The sequence below is a fragment of the Nansenia antarctica genome, assembly GCF_963989245.1.
Source record: "Nansenia antarctica genome assembly, chromosome: 16".
NCBI classification, from domain to species: domain Eukaryota; kingdom Metazoa; phylum Chordata; class Actinopteri; order Argentiniformes; family Microstomatidae; genus Nansenia; species Nansenia antarctica.
In genome coordinates this window covers 13,345,288-13,369,849 of record NC_137686.1, presented here as the reverse complement: position 1 = coordinate 13,369,849, position 24,562 = coordinate 13,345,288, and the positions used below count along the sequence as shown (strand labels likewise).

Here is a 24,562-nt window from a genome sequence, read left to right as displayed (position 1 = left end):
AGTTCAGGACAGGCAGGAAGTGGTGTTGGCTGTACTTCTGGTGCACTAATGAGAACATCTGCGTGGTAACCCCACCAGCACCGGCGCTAGCAACCGTCTCCTAGTGAAGGTGTCCGCGTGGGCAGACAGCTGCTGCTCGAGGAGTAAGGTTTACACTTCACAGTGTGTGTGTGTGTGTGTGTGTGTGTGTGTGTGTGTGTGTGTGTGTGTCTGAACAATGTGTGTGTGTGTGTGTCTAAACAATGTGTGTGTGTGTGTCTGTGTGAGTGTGTGTGTGTGTGTGTGTGTGTCTGTGTGTGTGTGTGTGTGTGTGTGTCTGTGTGAGTGTGTGTGTGTGTGAGTGTGTGTGTGAGTGTGAGTGTGTGTGTGTCTGAACAATGTGTGTGTATGTGTGTGTCTGAACAATGTGTGTGTATGTGTGTGTCTGAACAATGTGTGTGTATGTGTCTGAACAATGTGTGTGTATGTGTGTGTCTGAACAATGTGTGTGTATGTGTGTGTGTGTGTGTGTGTGAGTGTGAGTGTGAGTGTGTGTGTGCGTGTCACGACACAGAGGTTACATCAGTCCGACTGAAATAACTCAGCAGTCAGAAGGGGATTGTGTACAGTACTCTAGACAATGTCATTCACGTTTCCAGACTAACTAGTCTCCCAATCTCTCCGCCTGATCCATCCTCTATCATCCTCTATGTAGAATTCAATCTGACAAACTAACTTAGACTTATCTGAGGCGACTAACATAGCTAGACTGATTCAGTGTTGCGGTTTTTAAGGGGGTTGTACTGGGTGATCTGCAGGTCGCAGGTTCAGTGTCATGTGCAGGCTTACTGTACTGTAAGAGTACTGTGTTTGGACCCTTGAGGACTGTGTTTAACCTGAATTGTTTCTGTTAATGTCAGCCTGTCCTAGATAAGGGCGTCTGCAACAGGGAGAAAACAGTCGTCAACTAAATGAATCAACGCTGCCCCCTAGTGGAGGCCTCGGTTATTTCTCAACGTCTGTTGGCGCCTGAAGACGACGGTGTCTTTACAGGGGCTGGTGAAACGACAAACAAGTCTGGAATCGTGAAGTCGCAGAAATGACAAAGACATTTTGTTTTTGTGTTGTTTTTTGAAACCGCGTGGGTTTTGTTTTTTAGATTACTAAAATGTAAGTGTTCAAGCGCCCACTCAATATAACAAACAACCGTTTTAGTGATAAATGACTTGTAAAGCAGCTATTTCCGTTTTAGGACTGTTCAAAAGCAAGGACTGTGTGACAAATTACAAATTAACTTGACAGTGACAGCTGAACAAATTGAATAAATGACAGTTGAAGACGGGATAGTATTCTTTTTATTTTGTATTTTACTTTGTAGCAAAGTAATCACAGAGACAACAATAAGTCACACAATATGAGACAGCAATAAGCACAGACCAAACTTTCATCAAATCATGATTTGATTGTTTATTGACGACACTGTTTATATCGGAGGACGGGCTCATTGTAATGCATGGAACGAAATGAGGAATGGTGACGCCATCCTTCATTTCTACGATTTCTACCTCCACCAGCCTCCCCTGGACACAACGAAGGAACAGCCTCTGAGAAGACTTCAGCATCCACGCAGGCAAAGAGGCCGCTTGTGAAATGGAGTCGTCTGGAACCTCAACAAACGTCAACACGAGAGCTTGAGGAAAAAGTTCTAGTAGTCTCTTTCCAGGTTCCACCACAGCGACTGTGGAGTACTTCTCCATTCACAGGTGCAGTAGGGGGTCTAGGGACGCAGCACGACATTCCTCAGTGAATCTTGTGTTTTAACTAGATTTTTTTGGCTACTTTTTTACAGGAATAACTGCAAGTCTGTTTTTCATAATGTGATCCAGCACCACGCTGTTCCAAAATCTTGGGGAGAACCCTGTCGGGGGGTCTAGGGCCCCTGGGGTTCCTCTCCCTTGGGTGGCCAGATGACGGAGACGTGGTAGGGCTTCAGGTCCTCCTCCGACACCGCGGCCGGGGCGCGGCTCATGAGGTCGTGACCCCGGAAGGACTTGGGGAAGGCGATCACGTCCCGGATGGTCGGAGATCCGACGATGATGGACACCAGGCGGTCCAGACCTGGAAGCACAAGGCAGACAGGAGGGTTCTAGATCTAAATAATTAATCACTAGAGAGAAAGAGAGAGAGAGAGAGAGAGGGGGGGGGGGGGAGAGAGAGAGAGAGGGGGGAGTGGAAGAGAGCGAGAAAGAGAGAGAGGGGGGAGTGGGGGAGAGGGAGAGAGAGAGAGAGAGAGAGAGAGATAGATAGTTCCTCGAGCGGAAATTAAGGCATTACAGCAGCTCTCATCACAAACAACAACAACCAAATAATCGAATAAAATAATATAAAATAAAATAGACATCGGAACATTATGGAACATTCTATACAGTAAGAACAGCACTCACTGAGGAATGTCGCAACGCTTTCGCTTTTAACAACGATGTCGTTGGCGACCAAAGATAGTTACTCTATCGTTACTAAATACATAGTTCACTTTGGCTTGAAATGTTAACACAGTGGCACAGAAACACTCTTAATGACGTTAGGGAGAAGCCTGAACGCTGGAGGGAGGCGGTGGCCAAGAACAACCAGGTGAAGTGGTGAAACTGTGTACCTAACGCGATCCCGCCATGGGGGGGCGCCCCTGAGTCAAGGGCCTCCAGCAGGTGAGAGAGGAGAGACGGGTCCTCCTGAAACACAACAACAACAACAACAACAACAACAACAACAACAACAACACAAAAGGGTGAATGCTAAGTGGGATCGTCACCTCATTGATGTTGATATGGGTCAAGGTTAGGGTTAAGGTAAGGGTTATGATTAAGGTTAAGGTTAGGGTTAAGGGTAAGGGTTATGATTAAGGTTAAGGTTAGGGTTAAGGGTAAGGGTTATGATTAAGGTTAAGGGTAGGGTCGTGCCAAGCATCTACCCAACCCAAAGTCAAGACAATTCCTTCAACTTCCCCTTCCCCTCATAGTCTTGCTATTCTGGAGGTTGGTGGAGGTAGACGCGTTTGACACCATCCACCAGCCTCCAGAACAGCTAGACTTCTCTACCTCCACCAGCCTCCAGAATAGATAGACTTCTCTACCTCCACCAGCCTCCAGAATAGATAGACTTCTCTACCTCCACCAGCCTCCAGAATAGATAGACTTCTCTACCTCCACCAGCCTCCAGAATAGATAGACTTCTCTACCTCTGCCAGCCTCCAGAATAGACTTCTCTACCTCCACCAGCCTCCAGAATAGCTAGACTTCTCTACCTCCGCCAGCCTCCAGAATAGATAGACTTCTCTACATCCTCCAGCCTCCCCAGATCCAATCCCAGTAGAGTCCCAGTAGGTCGGCCATCTAATTACTGTAGCGAGGCGTGTGTTGTCCCTACAGGCCGGGAGGCGAGGGGGAGGAGCTCAGGAGCTTCCAGATAAAGCAGCAGTGGAGATGGGAGGCCGTGATTGAAGATGTTTATCTGGTTTACTTCGGGAGACGATGATTGCGGTGTAAATGGTGTCTGGGCTGGCAGGTCCTCAGCCTTAATAGAAATGACAGATAGACAGGTAGGCAGGCGGACAGGTAGGCAGGCAGACAGACAGACAGACAGACAGACAGGCAGACAGGCAGGCAGACAGGCAGACAGACAGACAAACAGAGAGACAAACAGGCAGGCAGGCAGGCAGGCAGACAGACAAGCTTCACAGGGGTAGCTAGAGGATGAAGTGAGTTTACACACACACACACACACTAGAAGCACTCTGAGTACCAGGGGAAGCACAACATAAACCACATCCATTCCTGTCACTCTCTGTTTCCTGTCCTGTCCCCTCCTGTCCTGTCCTGTCCCCCCCTCCTGCCCTGTCCTGTCCTGTCCCCTCCCCTCCTGTACTGTCCTCTCCTGTCCTGTCCTGCCCTGTCCTGTCCTGTCCTGTCCCCTCCCCTCCTGTACTGTCCTGTCCTGTCCTGTCCTGTCCCCTCCCCTCCTGTACTGTCCTGTCCTGTCCTGTCCTGCCCTGTCCTGTCCTGTCCTGTCCCCTCCCCTCCTGTACTGTCCTGTCCTGTCCTGTCCTGTCCTGTCCCCTCCCCTCCTGTACTGTCCTCTCCTGTCCTGTCCTGCCCTGTCCTGTCCTGTCCCCTCCTGTCCTGTCCCCTCCTGTACTGTCCCCTCCTGTCCTGTCCCCTCCTGTCCTGTCCCCTCCTGTACTGTCCTGTCCCCCCCTCCTGCCCTGTCCTGCCCTGTCCTGTCCTGTCCTCTCCTGTCCTGCCCTGTCCTGTCCTGTCCGCTCCTGTACTGTCCCCTCCTGTCCTGTCCTGTCCCCTCCTGTCTCCGTTACCTTGAGGATGTTCTGCAGGACGTGTCGTTGCTCCGAGGCCTTGTGGATCCGTATGGACCCTCCTCCGACCTCGCTGCCGTTCAGAACCAGGTCGTAGTGCTGCCCTCGGACCTGCCACCAGAACCAGGGAGAGAACAGGCTTTATCAAAATAAGCCTGGATTGTCCTTTAGCGGCATTGATGGAATACCCCCCGGGGGGGGGGGGGGGGGGTGAGAGGGGAGGCTTGGTTCTGGATGTTGACAGATTGGGGATGCAGTAGCAACCCAGTAAACCAGGTAAATAACACGGGTAAAACCACTTTTGGTTGTCGGTACAGTGTTTCCTCTCTATGCATTGATTTGTGGTGACCCGCCACAAATAGATTCTCTCACCAACTCTCACTAAGACTCTCTCACGCCACTAACTCATTCAGTCCACTAATGCCGTGTTCACACTTGACTTCTTTTTTGGGGGGAAAAAGCGCAGCCTTCTCCGCCTCTTGAGCGCCTCTGCGTGAGTATTCTGTAACCTTAACAACAGGATTCTATCCTAACTGTCATACATTGTAACCGTTATCATACATTGTATAACGTATAACGTTATCGTCTACTTGTTCAACAAGTTGTGTATACTGCAGCATTTAATAATGGCGAATAAAATGCAACTACTTGCATTAGCTTTAGCATTTGAGGAGGAGGAGGTTGCTCCGGAACAACCAAGGCGCCGTTTATGGATGCATGACAATGACATCCTCCGCAATAGGGAGTCGCAGGGGGCTTTCCGCAACCTGGTCTAGGAGCTAGCCTAGACGATGCTAGGTTCAAGTCCTTCTTCCGCCTGGACAAGAGCCAGTTTGAGGACAGTTTGAATACGGTATTCGGATAGCACGAATAATGAGATTTAAACAGATACAGATTCTATCCGAAGTTGCTCGATATTATTCGGAAAAGAAAACACGATTGACATGATGGCTGCGTTCGTAAGTTCTCTCTGAGAGTGCCGGAGGGCACACTGGGCTCAACGTAATAAAGGGACCAAGTAATTTGATTGGACAAGAGGCATTCCATGACTGCTGATCAGAATTCCAGAGCGAATTTGCGAACGCAGCGTAGGGCTAAACCACTCGTAGACTAATTTATTTTCATAACATTTTATTTTATTTAACCTTTATTTATACAGGTAAACATGAAACTTTTAAAAGTTTTAAAGTACCCACTCGATATAATAAACAACAGTTTAATGATCATTAAATATGGATCATTTGTGGATTGGATTCACTATTCTCGTTTGCCTGAGGCTACCGGTAAGGGAGACTTTTGTAAATACTTCCGTTTTGGAACGTGTTCGTGTTTGGGGCTGTGTGATCATCTAATTATGTGTAGTTATGTGTTTCTAGCATGTCGATGATCTATCAGCATGTTGTGATGTTATAAAAATTAAGAAAATGAATGGCTGAAATGGAAAAACAAATACAACATGGATAAAGTCTGGAACGATTATATTTCAAAACAAGGCTTCCCTTTAACTCCTCGAGGCTACGACTATTACCAAGTCTATCGCTGGGTATATTTGCAAGGACCTTGTACAGTGTTGTGGAAAATGAAGGTTTCTGCCGAATGCTTTGTGCATGAAAGGTGAGCACCCCTAATGTGGAAAATCCTGGAGGAAACACTGACCTGTTTTAGCTTCTGGTTCCAAATCCCAAACAACACTTTTTAGACATTTCATATTTGTACGAAAATCAGTAAACAGAACAGTACCAAAACAAACTCTTTAAGAAGTCAGTCGGAAAAGTTTTCAAAGTGAGGTTTCTCCTCCCTAGAAACACAGTACGACCCCGGGCAGAGCGCCTTGAAGACAGTCCAGCCCCGCTACTTTGGACCAGGCCTGCGGCAGAGTTGGTACCTCCAGCCCCCCAGAGTTGGTACCGCAAACACACACACGCACAGACAAGCACACACAGACACACACACAGACACACACGCACGTACACACACACAGACACACACGCGCACACACCCACCCACCCCCCCCCACACACACACACACACCAACACCCACCCACCCACACACCCACACCCCCCCCCCCCCCCACATACACACACACCCACCCACCCGACCCACCTTGTGAGGATGTGAGTAGAGGAGGTGTGCGTCCTGGGGGGCGGGGGCGGTGAAGGGGTGGTGGGCCGCCTCCAGCCGCCCCGGGTCCTCCGCGCTGGGCAGGAACAGAGGGAAGTCCACCACCCACAGGAAGTGGAAGGCGGCTGGGTCTCTCACGGCCATGCCCTGCCCCTCCAGGAGCTCCGCGCTCCGGAGGCGTAACGCACCCAGCAGGGGGCGCTGTGGGGCGGAGGGAAGGGGTTAATATCACTTTACGGCTTCGCCTTCGCCAGACCCAGAGCCGCCCACACACACACACGCACATACACACATACATGGCCACACATGCGAGCATGCACACATATAGGCACACACAGAGACATGTGCACAAAGACACACACACACACACACACACACTCTCACACACACACACACACACACAGACACACACACACATACACACATACACACTCACACTCACTCTCACACACACACCCACCCACCCACCCACGCGGGTAGTCTAATGTGAAAGTTGTGAAGCAGTACCAGAGCTTCTCCACGTCCACGTCAGAAACATCATTATTTCCCCGCTGCCTCCCTGCCTGCCTCCCCCTCACCTCTGATACCAGCCTGTTCTCCATTCTCCTCTCTCTCTCTCTGCCACATTCTGCCATATGATTGAAACTCCCTCCAGAACATTCTGACAAAAGCCTGCTATTGATCCAGACACATCAGACTGGGCTCATTTTTTTTTCCTTCTTCTTCTTCTTCTTCTTTATTTTTTTTTCACAAAACACCAGCTATCATTTTCTGTGAGGGCAGCAGTGTCATCTATTTCGAAGAAGAAATCTAATAATCCGTTAGTAATCGGAAAAAAGAGAGGAGAGAAGCCCCGTCGCACTCCGTTAGGGATGAGTCACGGCGGCCGTAACCGCTTCATCCCTTCATCTATCAACCCTCAGAGCGCTTCTCCATTCTACCCCAAGGGGGCGGTGTGTTCACTTTACATTAAGAAATGTTGCCGTTACATTTAACATTGACATTTAGCAGACGCCTTTATCCAAAGAGACTCACAAACAAATACATTTGTCTGAGGAAGTGAATCATCCGTTCATCAGAAAAAAGTAATCTATGCCAAAACGAGGGGCCAACTTTGTAATTGCACAGTAATTAACCACCTTATTAACCATCTTATTAACCATCTTATTAACCGTCTTATTAGAAGCGCTGGAGTGGTAAAGGAGTGCTCCCGTAGGGATGGGATGAGGTTACTTCAGTTTATCAGGATTCCCAGTAGCTGTTATCTTCCTGGGGTCCACACACACACACACACACACACACACACACACACACACACACACACACACACACACAGAGGGAGGGAGGTGGTGAGGGAGGTGGTGTGGGTGTGTGAGGGTGAGTGTGGGTGTGAGGGTGTGGGTGTGTGAGGGTGTGGGTGTGTGAGGGTGTGTGGGTGTGTGAGGGTGTGTGAGGGTGTGAGGGTGTGGGTGTGTGAGGGTGTGAGGGTGTGTGAGGGTGTGTGAGGGTGTGAGGGTGTGTGAGTGTGTGAGGGTGTGTGGGTGTGAGGGTGTGAGGGTGTGTGAGGGTGTGTGTGGGTGTGTGAGGGTGTGTGTGGGTGTGTGTGGGTGTGTGAGGGTGTGTGTGTGTGTGAGTGTGTGTGGGTGTGTGGGTGTGTGAGGGTGTGTGAGGGTGTGTGAGGGTGTGTGAGGGTGTGAGGGTGTGTGGGTGGGTGTGAGGGTGCGTGATGGTGTGAGGGTGTGGGGGTGTGTGGGTGTGTGGGTGTGTGAGGGTGTGTGGGTGTGTGAGGGTGTGAGGGTGTGAGTGTGTGTGAGTGTGAGGGTGTGAGGGTGTGAGGGTGTGTGAGGGTGTGAGGGTGTGTGTGTGTGTGTGTGTGTGTGGGGGTGTGTGGGTGTGTGAGGGTGTGTGTGGGTGTGAGGGTGTGTGGGTGTGTGAGGGTGTGTGTGGGTGTGAGGGTGTGTGAGGGTGTGTGAGTGTGTGAGGGTGTGTGAGGGTGTGTGTGTGTGTGTGTGTGTGTGTGGGTGTGTGAGGGTGTGAGGGTGTGAGGGTGTGAGGGTGTGTGAGGTTGTGTGAGGGTGTGTGAGGGTGTGTGGGTGTGTGAGTGTGTGAGGGTGTGTGAGGGTGTGTGAGTGTGTGAGGGTGTGTGTGGGTGTGAGTGTGTGAGGGTGTGTGAGGGTGTGAGGGTGTGTGAGGGTGTGTGGGTGTGAGAGGGTGTGAGGGTGTGTGAGGGTGTGTGAGGGTGTGTGGGTGTGTGAGGGTGTGTGTGTGTGTGGGTGTGTGAGGGTGTGTGTGTGTGAGGGTGTGTGTGGGTGTGTGAGGGTGTGTGTGTGTGTGTGTGGGTGTGAGGGTGTGAGGGTGTGTGAGGGTGTGTGGGGGTGTGTGTGGGTGTGTGAGTGTGTGAGGGTGTGTGTGGGTGTGTGAGGGTGTGTGAGGGTGTGTGGGTGTGTGTGGGTGTGTGGGTGTGAGGGTGTGAGGGTGTGTGAGGGTGTGTGGGTGTGTGTGGGTGTGTGGGGGTGTGTGAGGGTGTGAGGGTGTGTGTGTGAGGGTGTGTGAGGGTGTGAGGGTGTGAGGGTGTGGGTGTGTGAGTGTGAGGGTGTGAGGGTGTGTGGGTGTGTGAGGGTGTGAGGGTGTGAGGGTGTGTGTGGGTGTGTGGGTGTGAGGGTGTGTGTGTGAGGGTGTGTGTGGGTGTGGGGGTGTGTGGGTGTGTGTGTGTGTGTGTGTGAGGGTGTGTGAGGGTGTGTGAGGGTGTGTGAGTGTGTGTGGGTGTGTGAGTGTGTGTGAGGGTGTGTGTGGGTGTGTGAGGGTGTGTGGGTGTGTGGGGGTGTGGGTGAGGGTGTGAGGGTGTGAGGGTGTGTGAGGGTGTGTGAGGGTGTGTGGGTGTGTGAGGGTGTGTGAGGGTGTGAGGGTGTGAGGGTGTGTGGGTGTGTGAGGGTGTGAGGGTGTGTGTGTGAGGGTGTGTGAGGGTGTGTGGGTGTGAGGGTGTGTGTGTGAGGGTGTGTGAGGGTGTGTGAGGGTGTGTGAGGGTGTGTGTGTGAGGGTGTGTGAGGGTGTGTGAGGGTGTGTGTGGGTGTGTGGGTGTGTGAGGGTGTGTGAGGGTGTGTGAGGGTGTGTGTGTGTGTGAGGGTGTGTGTGGGTGTGAGGGTGTGTGGGTGTGTGTGGGTGTGTGGGTGTGAGGGTGTGTGAGGGTGTGTGGGTGTGTGAGGGTGTGTGGGTGTGTGGGTGTGTGGGTGTGAGGGTGTGTGGGTGTGAGGGTGTGAGGGTGTGTGAGTGTGAGGGTGTGTGGGTGTGAGGGTGTGAGGGTGTGTGGGTGTGTGGGTGTGAGGGTGTGTGAGGGTGTGTGAGTGTGTGAGTGTGTGAGGGTGTGAGGGTGTGTGTGGGTGTGTGAGGGTGTGTGAGGGTGTGAGGGTGTGTGTGGGTGTGTGAGGGTGTGTGGGTGTGTGAGGGTGTGTGAGGGTGTGTGGGTGTGTGAGGGTGTGTGAGGGTGTGGGTGTGTGAGGGTGTGTGAGGGTGTGTGTGGGTGTGTGAGGGTGTGTGAGGGTGTGTGAGGGTGTGAGGGTGTGAGGGTGTGTGAGGGTGTGTGTGTGTGTGAGGGTGTGTGGGTGTGTGTGTGTGAGGGTGTGTGAGGGTGTGTGTGTGTGTGAGGGTGTGAGGGTGTGTGAGGGTGTGTGTGTGTGTGAGGGTGTGAGGGTGTGTGAGGGTGTGTGTGTGTGTGAGGGTGTGTGGGTGTGTGAGGGTGTGTGGGTGTGTGGGTGTGTGAGGGTGTGAGGGTGTCTGGGGGTGTGTGAGGGTGTGAGGGTGTGAGGGTGTGAGGGTGTGAGGGTGTGTGAGGGTGTGAGGGTGTGAGTGTGTGAGGGTGTGAGGGTGTGAGGGTGTGAGGGTGTGAGGGTGTGTGAGGGTGTGGGTGTGTGAGGGTGTGTGAGGGTGTGAGGGTGTGTGAGGGTGTGTGAGGGTGTGTGTGGGTGTGTGGGTGTGTGAGGGTGTGGGTGTGTGTGGGTGTGAGGGTGTGAGGGTGTGTGAGGGTGTGAGGGTGTGTGAGGGTGTGAGGGTGTGTGAGGCTGTGTGAGGGTGTGAGGGTGTGTGAGGGTGTGTGTGGGTGTGAGGGTGTGAGTGTGTGAGGGTGTGGGTGTGTGAGGGTGTGGGTGTGTGAGGGTGTGAGTGTGTGAGGGTGTGAGTGTGTGAGTGTGTGAGGGTGTGTGTGTGTGAGGGTGTGGGTGTCTGGGTGTGTGTGGGTGTGAGGGTGTGGGTGGGTGTGAGGGTGTGTGATGGTGTGGGGGTGTGTGAGGGTGTGTGTGGGTGTGAGGGTGTCTAGGGGTGTGAGGGTGTGAGGGTATGAGGGTGTCTAGGGGTGTGAGGGTGTGTGAGGGTGTGAGGGTGTGTGAGGGTGTGAGGGTGTGTGTGTGTGGGTGTGTGGGTGTGTGAGGGTGTGAGGGTGTGTGAGGGTGTGGGTGTGTGAGGGTGTGAGGGTGTGTGGGTGTGTGGGTGTGAGTGTGTGTGGGTGTGTGGGTGTGTGAGGGTGTGTGAGAGTGTGTGAGGGTGTGTGGGTGTGTGGGTGTGAGGGTGTGTGGGTGTGTGAGGGTGTGTGAGGGTTGAACCCACCACTCTGTCCTGGACCCCGGCAGCCAGCAGCAGCAGGTCGCCGGGCGCGGCCCCGGCCAGCTGCACCAGCTGTTGCCTGGCAGCAGAGGACATCAGTCTGCCGACGGGCCCCTTCAGCACGCCGTCTGCCCTCACCAACACCACACTCACATCCTACCAGAGAGACGGAGGGGCGGAGGGAGGAGGGAGAAGAGAGATAGAGGGAGAGGAGGGAGAGAGAGACAGAGACAGAGAGGAGGGAGAGAGAGACAGAGACAGAGAGGAGGGAGAGAGAGATAGAGACAGAGAGGGAGAGGTGGAGGGAGGAGGGAGGAGAGAGATAGAGGGAGAGAAGGGAGAGAGAGGTAGACAGAGAGGAGGGAGAGAGAGGTAGACAGAGAGGAGGGAGAGAGAGGTAGACAGAGAGGAGGGAGAGAGAGAGATAGAGACAGATACAGAGAGGGGGAGGGAGGGAGAAAGAGAGACAGAGAGGGGGGGAGAGAGAAAGACAGAGAGGAGGGAGAGAGAGATAGAGGGAGAGGAGGGAGAGAGAGATAGACGGAGAGGAGGGAGAGAGAGATAGAGACAGATATAAAGAGGGGGAAGGAGGGAGAAAGAGAGACAGAGAGGGGGGAGAGAGAGAGAAAGAGAGAGAGGGAAAGAGACAGGGAAGGGTAGAAAAAGACAAAGAGGAGGGAGAAAGAGAGCGATAGAGACAGATCGAGAGAAGGGGAGGGAGAGAGAGAGACAGACAGACAGAAGGAGCGAGGGAGAGAGAGAGAGAGAGAGGAAAAAAACATCACAACAGCGTCTTACTTGGTATGCATGTGACGCTTCTCGCCCCGAGGCGGGAAGAGGAGGTCGCCTAAAACGCTGCGGGCCGCCTCTGGTTTAATACACCGCTCACTCCGTGAACCATGAATTATTAAACCCCATAAATCATCAGTCGTAATGGAGTCACAAATGAGTTGTGCACTTTTTTTTCCAATCATTTCGCCCCCGCTTTCCCGAGATGCGTCTGCGTTTGGATCCGACCGACGCTCGGTTTGGGTGAGGTCTTCCTCTTTTGCCCCGCGGGCGAAATACGTTCTGCGCTTACGTCGAGCAATCCCCTCAACAATCACGCTGACTTATTGATCGCGTTTTACATTAATATTTCACGGCCGACTGACTGTTCTGTTTCCGTCTTGTGTAAAGAGCGGTGTTTTGTATTTATTTGAGGAGGCGGAAGAGGAGGAAGACGTACCTGACTGAACTGGGTCTGGGCTGCTTGTTTCAGCGACTCCAGATGTTTGCCCTTCAAATGTTTCTGTGAGGGGAAGAGGAAAGCAGAACACACTGACGCTGTCGTCCCAATGTCTTATGGTATAACCCTGGAAGATATGTGTATTTGAAACACACGCAACAGATAAAGCTGACATCTTGTAAGACATGTCCATGACATGACCCTGAATCTCAAACGGAGCCCGTAACGATCACAGACTCGACGGGTAAAGAGACGACTTGTTTTGATAGACGGTTCTTACAGCTCCGTCGGGGACACAGACGGCCTGGATGCAGCCCTCTGGTTGGTCGAGGGCCTCTTTCAGGAAGTGGATTTCAGTGTCCTGGAATACTTCACTGACGTCCACAAGCTGTTATAAAAAAAAGAGGAAAACACACAGTCGTTTTTAAATGGGAGTATTCTAAGGCTAAAGGGGAAGTTCAGATTTTCGTTTTTAGTACTCCCCAAAATGGAATAGAATATGCAATAAAACAGTATCCAGGCTCCTTTTTTTTATTGTTATTATGATTATTATTATTGTTATTAGCATTATCAGCCTGCCACCACCACCTTTGTCTGTTGTATTTCTTTTTAAAGCTTTTACATAATAATAATAATAATTATTATTATAGTAGTAGTAGTAGTAGTAGTAGTAGTAGTAGTAGTAGTAGTAGTAGTAGTAGTAGTAGTAGTAGTAGTAGTAGTAGTAACTCAGCTTACATAAACATTATTATCTACTCAGTAGTTTCTCAGTATCTAACTCTTAGTTTAGTCAGTCAGTTGACTGAGCGCTAGTCTTGTTTGCAGCATCAGCCTGGGAGGCAGTGAACCATGAGAGCCTGAGCAGATTGAGCACACTGCAACAATCACTCTCAGTAAGATGGAATATCTGAAATATCGGCAAAATGTTTGTCTTTTGTCTGGCTGCAGTAGTTTTAAGATATCTTTTACTTGTTTTAAGAAAATCTTGGCAAGTGACATTTTCCTGTTCGGTTGGTAGATCATTTTTAAGTAATGTTTCCCTAATTTGATTGCTTTATGTTTTTGAGAGCGGACTGTTTGCGGGAGTGCACCTTCATGCTGGAAGCGTGTGTCTGGCTTGTCGACCCCGTACTCCCTCATGGCCGCCTCGTACGTCATGGTGGGGAAGGGAGTGCTGACGGACCCCTTCCCCGCGGGCCAGCAGTGCTGGAGGAGGCCCTCCACCAGGCCACGGACCCCCGCCTCGTCTACGAAGGACATCTCAATGTCCACCTGAGGGGGGGAGGAGGGGGAGAGGAGGGGGAGAGAGCGGATCTGTGGACGCTGACACAGACATGAGAGGAGAGAATTTGACGAGAGATGAGAGAATGAATTCTGTGGGGTAAGTGCACGTGTGTCTGAAAGATAAGAGTGTGTCTGTGCGCGTGTGTGTGTGTGTGTGTCTAAGAGAGTACGAGAGTTTGTGTGCGTGTGTATGTGTGCGTGCGTGAGTGTCTGAGAGAGAGAGTATGAGAGTGTGTTTGTGTGTGTGTGTGTGTGTGTGTGTGTGTGTGTGTGTGTGTGTGTGTGTGTGTGTTGCCCGTGGAGGATCCTCTGACAGACAGAGCTGTGTGGGAGTCAGACATGGGGACCCCGTATTTACATCTGCCAAACTTTCCTCTGCTCAGGCTCCGAAGCAGGTGTTTGTTCCCAGTTAAATCGCCACGGTTACCTGGGTGAACTCCGGCTGTCTGTCTGGCTTGGAGCCTTCGTCTCTGTAGCAACGAGCCAGTTGGAAGTACCTGCGGGATCAGAATCCACCTGTCAACTCCAGTAACGACACTTCCGCTCTGAACAAAACCCTGCTCATCCCACTCTGAGCCCGGGACATCGACAATGCAGTTATATCCTTAGATTAGATTCAACTTTTGTCATTGCAGAGTACAAGAGTACTCTGCAGAGTACAAGAACGTATACAATTCAAAGTCCTCATCCTCACATACAAAGCCCTCCATAGCCTGGCCCCCCCTTACCTGACTGACCTCCTTCTCCCCCACCGCCCTACCCGTACCCTCCGATCCTCATCCATTGTTCCCCTCACTGTCCCACCCTCAAAACTCAAAGGCTTCGGTCACCGTGCCTTTTCACGAGCTGCACCCCGCCTCTGGAACTCTCTCCCTCAACCACTCAGAGACTCACCCTCACTCCTCACTTTTAAATCCCACCTCAAAACCTACCTGTTCTCCCACGCCTACAGCCTCCCCTACCCCTAGCCATCTCCCCCATCCCGGCCACCCTACCCCTAGCCATCTCCCCCATCCCGGCCCCCCCCCCCCCCCGCGCCCCCCCCCCCCCCCCCCCCCCCTGGACACGCATACAACCTCCCCTACCCCTACCCATTTCCCCTAACCCTGCCACCCCCCTGATATGCATACAGCCTCCCCTACCCCTAACCACCTCCCCCCCCCCTACCACCCCCCCCCCCCCTCCCCGTTCGCTGATTCTGTGTTCCATGTGTCCATGTTGCTTGTTGTTTTTGTGTTTTCCGTATCTCCTGTATTGTCAGCGTCTTTGAGCCTCGGAAAAGCGCTATATAAATGTAATGAATTATTATTATTATTATTACAACGGAATGTATTTTCTACTCTAGACACCGGGTCAGCCGTAGTCAGTGCAATTAGGGGTTAAGTGCCTTGCTCAAGGGCACAAACGGCAGTGGTCGGCACCTTAGACATGATGCCTGCGAAACCTCCAGTCACCAGCTCACATCCGGCTCCCTCCTGAGGCGAGGGGGTCGAACCAGCGACCTTCCGATTGCTAGCCGGCCTCTCTGACCTCTAGGCTACCTGCCACACCGATGCTGGGATGTAGCGGAGTGTGTTTACCCCCCCCCCGCCCCCCCCCCCCACCCCCTCTTCCTCCCCACAACACCACCAACTCTCTGTCACAGTAGCTTTTTTACCCTCTAAATCAGACTCCCGACAGAAGTAAGTGGAATCTGTGGAACACGGTGTCACAATGTCTGGGGTGGTTTAGCAGGAACACGGTGTTGCCGTCGTACCTGTCAATCCCGGCCACCATGAGCAGCTGTTTGAACTGCTGGGGGCTCTGGGGGAGGGAGTAGAACCGGCCCGGTTCTCTGGTCGGGACAACAAACTCCTTGGCACCCTGGGAAATAGAGTCAGACGTGAGGAGAGTGATGTGATGAGGAATGGCATTGGGGAATTACTCCACGACACGTTAGCGCTCTAGGTGTGCTCCAGGGGAGGCTGGAGGAGGTAGAAATCGGAGGATGGGGCTCGGAATGGAATGAAGAACAGTATTTTTAAAATGTGTTACATTTAAAGTTTTGGCCATTTAACAGACGCCTTTATCCTAAGCGACTTACAACAAATACATCTGTCTGAGTAAGTGAATCATCTATCCACCAGTCATCGCAAATATGTGTGTTTGATACCATTCCTCATTCCTGCATTACAATGAGCCCGTCCTCCGATTTCCACCTCCACCAACCACTCCAATGTGCAATTATTTTATTTATTATATCAAATATCCATGAACTGTTCTACACGTGTGTAGTAAGAATGTAGGACTCTAGATTATTTTATGTTTTTTACTTTTTCAAATATTTTTCAAACTATAGCTACCATACTCCAATACAACAAGAGAATAGATGAACATGTAGCAACATGTTAATACATGTGTTACTACACAGGCCTGAGTACAACATCATGTGACTCCAACCCCAATCAGACTCTCTCGTGGCAGCAGGAAGGGCTCTTACCCCTGGAGTCCTCTTGAACAAGGTGGGAGTTTCAACGTCAACGAAGCCTATGGAAACAGAAAGAAACCAATGAGCCTAAATGCAGTAAGACAGCACAGTCCAGTCTGAACCAGACTTCGCTTTGTATAGGATTTTTATTTGTTCTTTTTCAATCGTATGGAATGGAATAAGGAATGGTAACAAACACAACCGTTTCATCCATTACAATGAGCCCGTCCTCCGATTTCTACCTCCGCCAGCCTCCTCTGCTTTGGCCCTACCGTGCATGTTGCAGAGGTACTCCCTCATCTTCATCACCAGCTGGGACCGGAGCCTCAGGTTCTGCTGCATCTGAGACGAGCGCAGGTCCAGGTACCGGTACTGCATCCGAAGGCCTTCAGATTTCTGGGAAAAACACCGTCGTTAAATCGTAGCGAAATGGAACCAAACGCGGCGTCTAACAATGTCCATGTCGAGGTATAATCATGGATATAACTGGTGTGGGTGTGTGTGACGGTGAAGCGTACGTGCTCACTTTCACAAAGTCTTTGATTTCGAACGGAAGCTTCCGGCAGAGGTTGAGGACCTCCACGCTCTCGGCGCCAACCTCGATCTCTCCTGTGTGCATCTCCTACCGTTGGCATGGAAACAACACAGAAGGAGTCACGGGAAACTCTGTCATTACCGATGAAGCTCTAGCCCCCAGAACACTACTGCTCCTCCCCCCCCTCCTCCTCCCCCTACCCCTCCCCCCCCTCCTCCTCCCCCTACCCCTCCCCCCCCCTCCTCCTCCCCCTACCCCTCCCCCTACCCCTCCCCCTCCTCCTCCCCCTCCTCCTCCCCCTCCTCCGCCTCCTCCTCCCCCTCCTCCGCCTCCTCCCCCTCCCCCCCCCCCCCCCCGCCCCCTCCTCCTCCCCCTCCACCCTTCTCTCCGAGGTGACCACCCCACATGGATTTAGCATTGGAGGCTGATGAAGATAGAAATCGGAGAACGGGCTCATCGTAATGCACGCGACGGAATGAGGAATTAATTCCATTCCATGCGTTACACAACGAGCCCGTCCTACAATTTCTACCTCCACTGGCCTCCGTTGACTAAAAGAGAGTAGGATTGGTGTAAGATCCCACGGTTATACCAACCCTTGTGCTTTCAAATGTTGGGGAGGTAGGGGAGTGAACAAGTGTACCCTTCAAGGAAAAGGGTGAAGAATCGGGGGATGCGGCGGCCATCTTGTCACCCGTCAGACTGACCTTGTTCTCTTGTCCCTGTGGCCTTCTCCTCACTGTCCCCTTCACTCTGATGACAGACTCGAGCGTCAAGTCACGCAAGGCTTCTCTCAGGTGACTTTTGGACTACAAACAAAAATAGGAAAAAATACAGAAAATGTGTCACACAGAGAATATAACATATACGGCATACCTTAAGCATCAGAGTTGAATGGATATTGTGAAGATTCTTATGATATACAGGCGCAGTTTCGCAGGCACAGATTAAGACTACCCCTTACAGTCAATGGAAAGTCTCCATCGAAGGTTTAGGCTTAATCTGTGTCCAGGAAGCTAGCCCACAGTGTTTTGTGTGAATGCGTCACGGAACTACAAAACCTTCCGACCTGTTCTTGAGAGATGAGAATCTGAGTCATGCCGCTGAAATCTCTCAGGATCACAAACAAACCTTGTCTGAAGGAGAGAGAGAACGACAACAACACATCAGCACTGTTAGAAATATTTGATTTTTTATTTAACCAGGAAGTCCCTTGAGATTAAAATCTCTTTTTTCGAGGGAGACCAGGCCAAGATAGCACACCAGTACAAGTACAAGGTTAGAACATGATAGAATAGAGCAAAACAGATAAGGGTTCGGGTTAGGGACAATTAAGGAGAAGAGAGCACAAGAAGAAAAACAGACAAGGGCCAACAGAGAAATATTACAAAACCCAAGTTAGGAATAGAAACAGAACCTAGTCACCAGAGTGATGAGAACAGATAGAACCAGGTCAAACCTCAGATACTGAACCCAGCCACAGAGGGTCACTTCCTCCCCTACATGGGCACGGCCTAGTTCCCCACAGGTGTGACTCCTCAGGGACAGGCTGCTGGAACCTGGAAACACAAACACAGACACAGACACTGTTTAGTCCCTGTCACTAGCTGACACCAGGACATCGCTTGTCGCTGTTAGGCTGCCAGTGTTAGTCTGCTAATGTTAGGCTACCAGTGTTAGTCTGCTAATGTTAGGCTACCAGTGTTAGGCTTGCGATTCATTCAGAACACAACACTCAATCGAAAAGACAGCTACTTCTTATTCTCTAACTCTGGTCCTGGAGAGTCACAGAGGTTGTCTGTGCATCAGTGGAGGCAGCAATCGGAGGACAGGCTCATTTTAATGCATGGAAAGGAATAAGGAGTTGATACCCCATCCTCATTCTATTCCATGCATTACAATGAGCCCGTCCTCTGATGTCTCCCTCCACCAGCCTCCCCTTGTGTGCATGCTTTTCTTCCAGCTCAGCACACACACACCTGAAGCAACTAATCAAATGCTTTCTGGGTATTGTAGTTGATCATTAGACGAATCGGGTGCTGTTAATCGTGGGTTAAAGCAACAACTGATTGGAGACCTAACTACAGAGGAACAAAGCCGACAATAGTACGTCAAATAAATCAGTGGTACCTGTGGCGGTGCATGTGAACTGTTTGCAGACTTTGAAGGGGCAATTCCTGTGTGTGACTTTGGAAGATGTGGTCAGATGTCCTTGACTGGCCGTGGAGATGGTTGTCCCTCGCCACAGCGAACATGCCCTGCTGCTCTCTGTTCTCAACGCGAGGAGCGTCCTCTGCAGCACCACTCTGCTTTTACTAGACATTTTATTATTATATTATTATAATATTAATTATTATTATTATTTAAAATAAAATAAATAAATAAAATAATAAGACAGCTCGGTGGGGTAATAATGCGACACCATGCAACTCTGCTGTCACCTAAAATTAAATTAAATTAAGTTGTGGCTGGTTCAGGCATGGTGTCGTTTAGGTCCAGATGTCTCGCTGCTTTAGTGACTGAGAGGTTCCGGGTTTCTGCCTGCGTCCATAACCTCTTACCAAACAACAACTCTTCATTCACCCGAATGGGCTTTATATACGGAGGACTAATACAGCAGGTCGATCCACAGCGTTTAGAGATCCGCGGTGTTTGAATCGTTTTCGAAAACACGTGTTAGGGGGGGGCGGGGATATGGCGTCATCGTCGTTTTAGACCAAAGCAATCGGTCTGAGAAATCGATCGTTTTTTCATGATGTTATATATAGCCGCTCTAAGATAACTTGAGAAACGTTTGGCGTTTTTTTTTTATCTGTATCGAAATAAAATCGCCTTTTTATGTGCATGTCGATGTCGCCGTACTAGTCTTAAATGATCATACAATTACTACAATACTGTATAGTTCGATGACGCAGTGATTGACTATCCTTACCTTGCAGGGGAGGATCATGGGAAAGCGCGATGTTCAAATCCACTTCCTGGTACTGGTCTGTTGTTCCCGGAAAAAAAGAAGAAGAAGAAGAAGGTCTGTTGTTCCCTGTCATGGAAAGGCGGGCTAGGTATTTATAAACATATACATTTATTTATAAACATATAAATTATGGTTTCTGTTGCATTTCTGTTGACTTTCTCTCGACTCACGACAATCTGGCTTCGTCTTACCGACATAGTTGACATAGAAAACAACTCCACTGGGCTAGCCAGCTGGATATGTGCTAGCTTAGCCACACAGCCCAGCCAGGCAGAGGAGAGGGAGAGGCAGACATTTACATTTTACATTTTTGGCATTTAGCAGACGCCTTATTCCAAAGCGACTTACAATCAATACATTTGAAACAGACATGACATGAATCAAACAGCGCCAGCTTTGCTAAGTTGTTGTACTACTGTCCGACTTAAACAACACATTAACATGATTTGATCAGCGCATGGTCGCTGGGAAAAAGGCTACCACAAGGACATGGGGTACGGAAGACCTGCCTACTCAGGCTCAATGGGTAGACAGACACAGTGGGGGAAATCCATGTTCTCATGCAGTACCTCCCCACTCCACAAGAGGGGGAAATCCATGTTATGGAAAGACTGACTCACAGACGACTACGACCTTTAGGACCACAGATGGACAGTAAATGGATGAAGTTAGTGGACTCTGTGGCAATGGACACAGACTTGAGACAGGACAGCAGTAGCTTTTTCTTTTCCTTTTAATGTTTTTCTTTTGGATGTTTTTGTTGATGTTGAATTGTTGTATTATTGTTGAATAAAAAGAAAATTGCATGATTTGATCAGAGCTCCATTCTTTGCAACATTGTTTTACTTGACTAACGATCATGTCGTATTCTGATTCTCTCCAGCGTCGCGCAGACTCCCCTCAAGGTGTTCCAGGTCCAGACTCCCCTCAAGGTGTCACAGGTCCAGAGGCGCAGCAGCAAGAAGAGCTACCGGCGGTCCTGGAGGAGCTGCGGCGGGGAGGTGACCTCCCACCTCGGCTACACGCTGGGCCAGGGGACCAACTTACGGATACCGACCAGCCGAAGGACTCCGAAGGCCCGTGATATCACAGTAAGTTCTGTTTTATTTGTTCATTATTGAATACAAGTAGAAGTACACAATGCAACGTACGAAACGCCGTGGGCAGAGCATGTCAACATCCACAACAACAACAGCAATAGAATGTCATATACTGTAGATGGTAAGCTAATAAAAACAACAATTATAACAATATAAATGAATGCAGAAGAAGCAGGAATTATTATTAACAGCAATGTCAATGGTGTGTAAAAGTCTTGCCCCTGATCAGTGTTGTTGTGTCTCTTCCGCTCCTTAGCGACATGTTGACCCGGAGCAAGTGGCCCTTCTGGTGAAGAAAGAATGGCACCTGTCCTACGTTACGCCGCTGTACCAGTTCAGACACACACAGCTGAAGTCGTACTCCAGGCAACTGGGGGCTTTTATGGTGTCGGAGAAGGAGCAGGGCCTGGCCGTGGAGGTGGGTCTGGAATCCGGCTTCAAGGTCAACTTCTCACTGGTCTCGGGCCTGTCGGAGGCTGACGAGGACGCACAGACCGTTTTTATACAAGTAGGTGTACGCTCTCCTCCTTCATACGCTTTTCATCTTGAACTGTTTTTATGGTTGTTTTTACTGACGGTTGTTTTTACTGCTTTTTTTTATTTGTCTATTATTGAACTCTCCATGGAATTGTCTTTGAATACTGATAAAAGCACTATACAAAATAGATGTATTATTATTATTATTATTATTATTATTACACTTATTGAGTGTGAATCTTTACATCTGATTCTGGTAGAGATCTAGTCTGCCAGCCTGCCACTTTTCACTTTTCAACATGACATGTCTCAAATGAATGAATGAATGAATGGACTTTATTGTCATTGCTACAGTACAGGTACCAAACAACGAAATTTAGGAGGGGTGGCTCCCCTGGTGTTAGGAAAGGGAAAAAAAAAACTCACAAGAAGGGAAGGAGCTGGTTTACATAAATAAAGGCTATGTACACTATCCACTAGGGCTGTCCCAAACGACTATTTTTCTAACGATTAATCTAACGAATATTTTGTCGATTATTCGGTTAGTCTAGCGACTAATTTAACGATTAGTCTAACGATTATTTTTTTGCTGTTCGGTTAATGTATCACTTAATTTTCCCCAAATAAATGTCAAAAACTTCTCTTATCAACATTTCAGTATTTTATTCAATTATTCTTGCACTGCACGGCAATATTCCACACAACAAAAAAGATCCTCTCTTTCTTACAGTCCAACATAAAATATAATATTATAAAATATAAAAGTTAACTTCAAGTAAAAGGAAAAGTGCAAGGAATGCAGTAAATTCTGTAAAAAAGTAAAATTCTAACCGGAATACCGTATACTCTCAGTAACAATCTTTAACAATAACAATCTCAACATAAAATATAATATTATAAAATATAAAAGTTAACTTCAAGTAAAAGGAAAAGTGCAAGTAATGCAGTAAATTCTGTAAAAAAGTAAAATTCTAACCGGAATACTGTATACCTCTCAGTAACAATCTTTAACAATAACAATCTCAATAACAAACATAACATTCTCCCCCTCTCTCTGCTCTCCCCCTCCCCCCTTAGCTCTCTCCCTTCTCCCCCCTCCACCTTAGGCATTACTGTGGAGGAATGTGAGCATGTCCACATGCTTAGAGGTCAGGCTTGCTCTTTTTTTTGAAACGATGTTCCCAGCAGCTGAAAAGAGCCTTTCAGACGGAGTGGACGTTGCAGGGACAGACAGGTAGGACTTGGCCAGCATAGCCAGGGAGGGGAACCGTGTTCTGTTATGCTATGTTATGAATAGCTAAATTGATGCTAACGTAGCATGCGAGCTACGAGCTAGATAACGTACAGTAGGTGCGAGCACCACAATAACAATAGGCTAGTAAGGCTACCGTAGCTAGCCAGCTACATAGCTAACGTTACTAACACCAGAAGACAAGACATACAAACTGTGGTGAGCTACATTGCTTGTGTGACATTAGCTAGTAGCTATCCATTTTTCACTGATACACGGCCGGAAAAGTGAACAGAAATACAACGCTGACTTACGGTGCTAGCTTGCGGCTGTCTTCACAAAGCGCTCCAGGATGCTTTCGCTTCAAGTGCTCGTTCATTGAGGTCGTACTGCTGTGATAGGACAATTCATTTTTGCACAGTTTACAGACCACCACATTGCCATTGGTTTCTTTTTTTGTAAAGTACTCCCATACTTTGGACGATCGTGGGCGAAGTCTTTTAGCCGCCGGCTCTTCCTCTGTGTTTGCACTGGTCGCAGCCATGTTGTTTTTTACGACTAACCGACGCATTTTACGGCAACCGACGTATTGACGTAGTCGATGACGTCGATGACGTCGAATAATCGTAACAGCCCTACTATCCACTGTACTATACTGTACAGACAGACGACTAGGGTTGTCATATTGCACAATAGTATTATTCCACATTTATTTAAAGTGTCGCAGTTTGCAGGCTTGAAATGTACATGTTTGTGCCTCAGCACTACACCTGATTTCTTCAGTCCAGCAGCTGCCATCAATCCGTCCAGACTGTCCAGGGCCCTGAACAGTCTTTGCTGTGTTTTTTTTTGTGTGTCTTTGCTGTGTTCAGGGCCTGGACGGCCCTGTGGTAGAAGCTGTTCTTCAGTCTGTTTGTCCTTGCGCCCAAGGTCCTGAACCGCCTTTTCGAGGGAAGCCTGGTAAAGTGTTCGTACCCAGGGTGGGTCGGGTCCCTGGAGATCTTGGAGGCCTTCCTGAGACTATAGTACAGCCACACCCCACACTACTGTACTCCACTGTAGCCAACGCTTCCTGTCGCCCTCCCTCTCCCAGATTCACTCCAAACCCATGTTCGCCGCGGCGGACGCCGCCCCGAAGGTGGTGTGGAGCGGCTGGCTGACCTGCGTCAACGGTGACCGGGACTACCTCCTCTCGCTCCCCTCCGACTTCGTCTGCCTCCCCCTCTTCTGCAGCAGCGGGGCGGAGAGGCTCACGCAGCTGGTCAAGGCCTGGTTCAGGAGGACCTTCGACTGTAACTTCGGCCCGCTGGGCATCAACTCCACCAACCTCCAGTGGCTGGCCACCTTGTGGACCGGGTGCCACCCCACCGACAACATCCAGTACCTCCGGCTGGTCTGGACCCTGCCCACGCAGCCCCCCATGGACGTGTCGTATAGCGTCCACGCGCAGGACGCCTGGGAGCTGTGGAGCAGCGTGCGCCAGGAGGAGAGCGCGAACGACAGCGTGGCCATCGAGGAGGTGGTGTGCTTCGTCCGAGGGCTGCAGTCCCACTTCTTCAGACACTTCAGGATCGACCTGTCGGCCGCCACCCTGAAGCGCGTCGACACCACACTGGGGTCTGCTCAGCACGGGGGGAAGATCAAGGTATGGTATTCTTTCCATTTTATAGATGTTTTTTTATAATAAAAATAAAAAGAAGATTTTTTTATTATTATAATACTTGCCAGACAATATCATCCACATAATACACTATTCTCCAATAATTGTTGAAATCAAAACAACAACAAAAAAAAACGTAGAAGAAATCATTGAAATTAGGCTACTTCAGACCACACAACACAAACACACACACACACAGGTACTGTATTCTATTCTGCAGTGTCCTATTGTGGTCGATCACACTAGATAGAGGCCAGTGGAGGTCGAAATTGGAGGACGGGACTCATTGTCACGTATGGGAACGGATGAGGAACGCTATCGAATGTGTTTGACGCCATTCCTCATTCCCTTCCATGCATTACAATGAGCCACCCTCTGATTTCTACCTCCACCAGATGCATCATGTCACGGATGACCGCAAGGTTCAACATCCGTCTTAATCACACCTTCTCCTTCTTTGCAGATTTCAAGCAGTAACTACATCACTACTATCCTGATGCTGCTGACAGAGTGTGCGCTTCTGAAGATGCCCTGCTGAGTAAACTAGGA

The 24,562-nt window shown here is 49.8% G+C and overlaps 2 protein-coding genes across 2 annotated transcripts; one reads left to right on the top strand and one right to left on the bottom strand.

The window, feature by feature from the left end:
• Window positions 1–1,330: 1,330 nt before the first annotated feature.
• Window positions 1,331–19,040, bottom strand: dars2 (aspartyl-tRNA synthetase 2, mitochondrial). Its single transcript, XM_080546436.1, is given in 18 exon segments — window positions 1,331–2,097; window positions 2,633–2,708; window positions 4,346–4,456; window positions 6,450–6,668; window positions 11,064–11,216; window positions 12,289–12,351; window positions 12,569–12,676; window positions 13,380–13,388; window positions 13,390–13,560; window positions 14,000–14,069; window positions 15,329–15,435; window positions 16,052–16,098; window positions 16,312–16,435; window positions 16,566–16,661; window positions 17,282–17,383; window positions 17,644–17,710; window positions 18,034–18,133; window positions 18,705–19,040. Coding segments are annotated over 18 exon segments (2,004 nt in total). The 5' UTR covers window positions 18,898–19,040; the 3' UTR covers window positions 1,331–1,909.
• Window positions 19,041–20,034: 994 nt separating this feature from the next.
• Window positions 20,035–24,551, top strand: cenpl (centromere protein L; the record flags this gene model as incomplete). The annotated part of the gene is made up of 5 exons (XM_080546887.1): window positions 20,035–20,039; window positions 20,429–20,636; window positions 20,902–21,153; window positions 23,447–23,998; window positions 24,477–24,551. The coding sequence occupies 5 exons, from the start codon at window positions 20,035–20,037 to the stop codon at window positions 24,549–24,551; spliced, it is 1,092 nt and encodes a 363-aa protein (XP_080403013.1).
• Window positions 24,552–24,562: the final 11 nt, after the last annotated feature.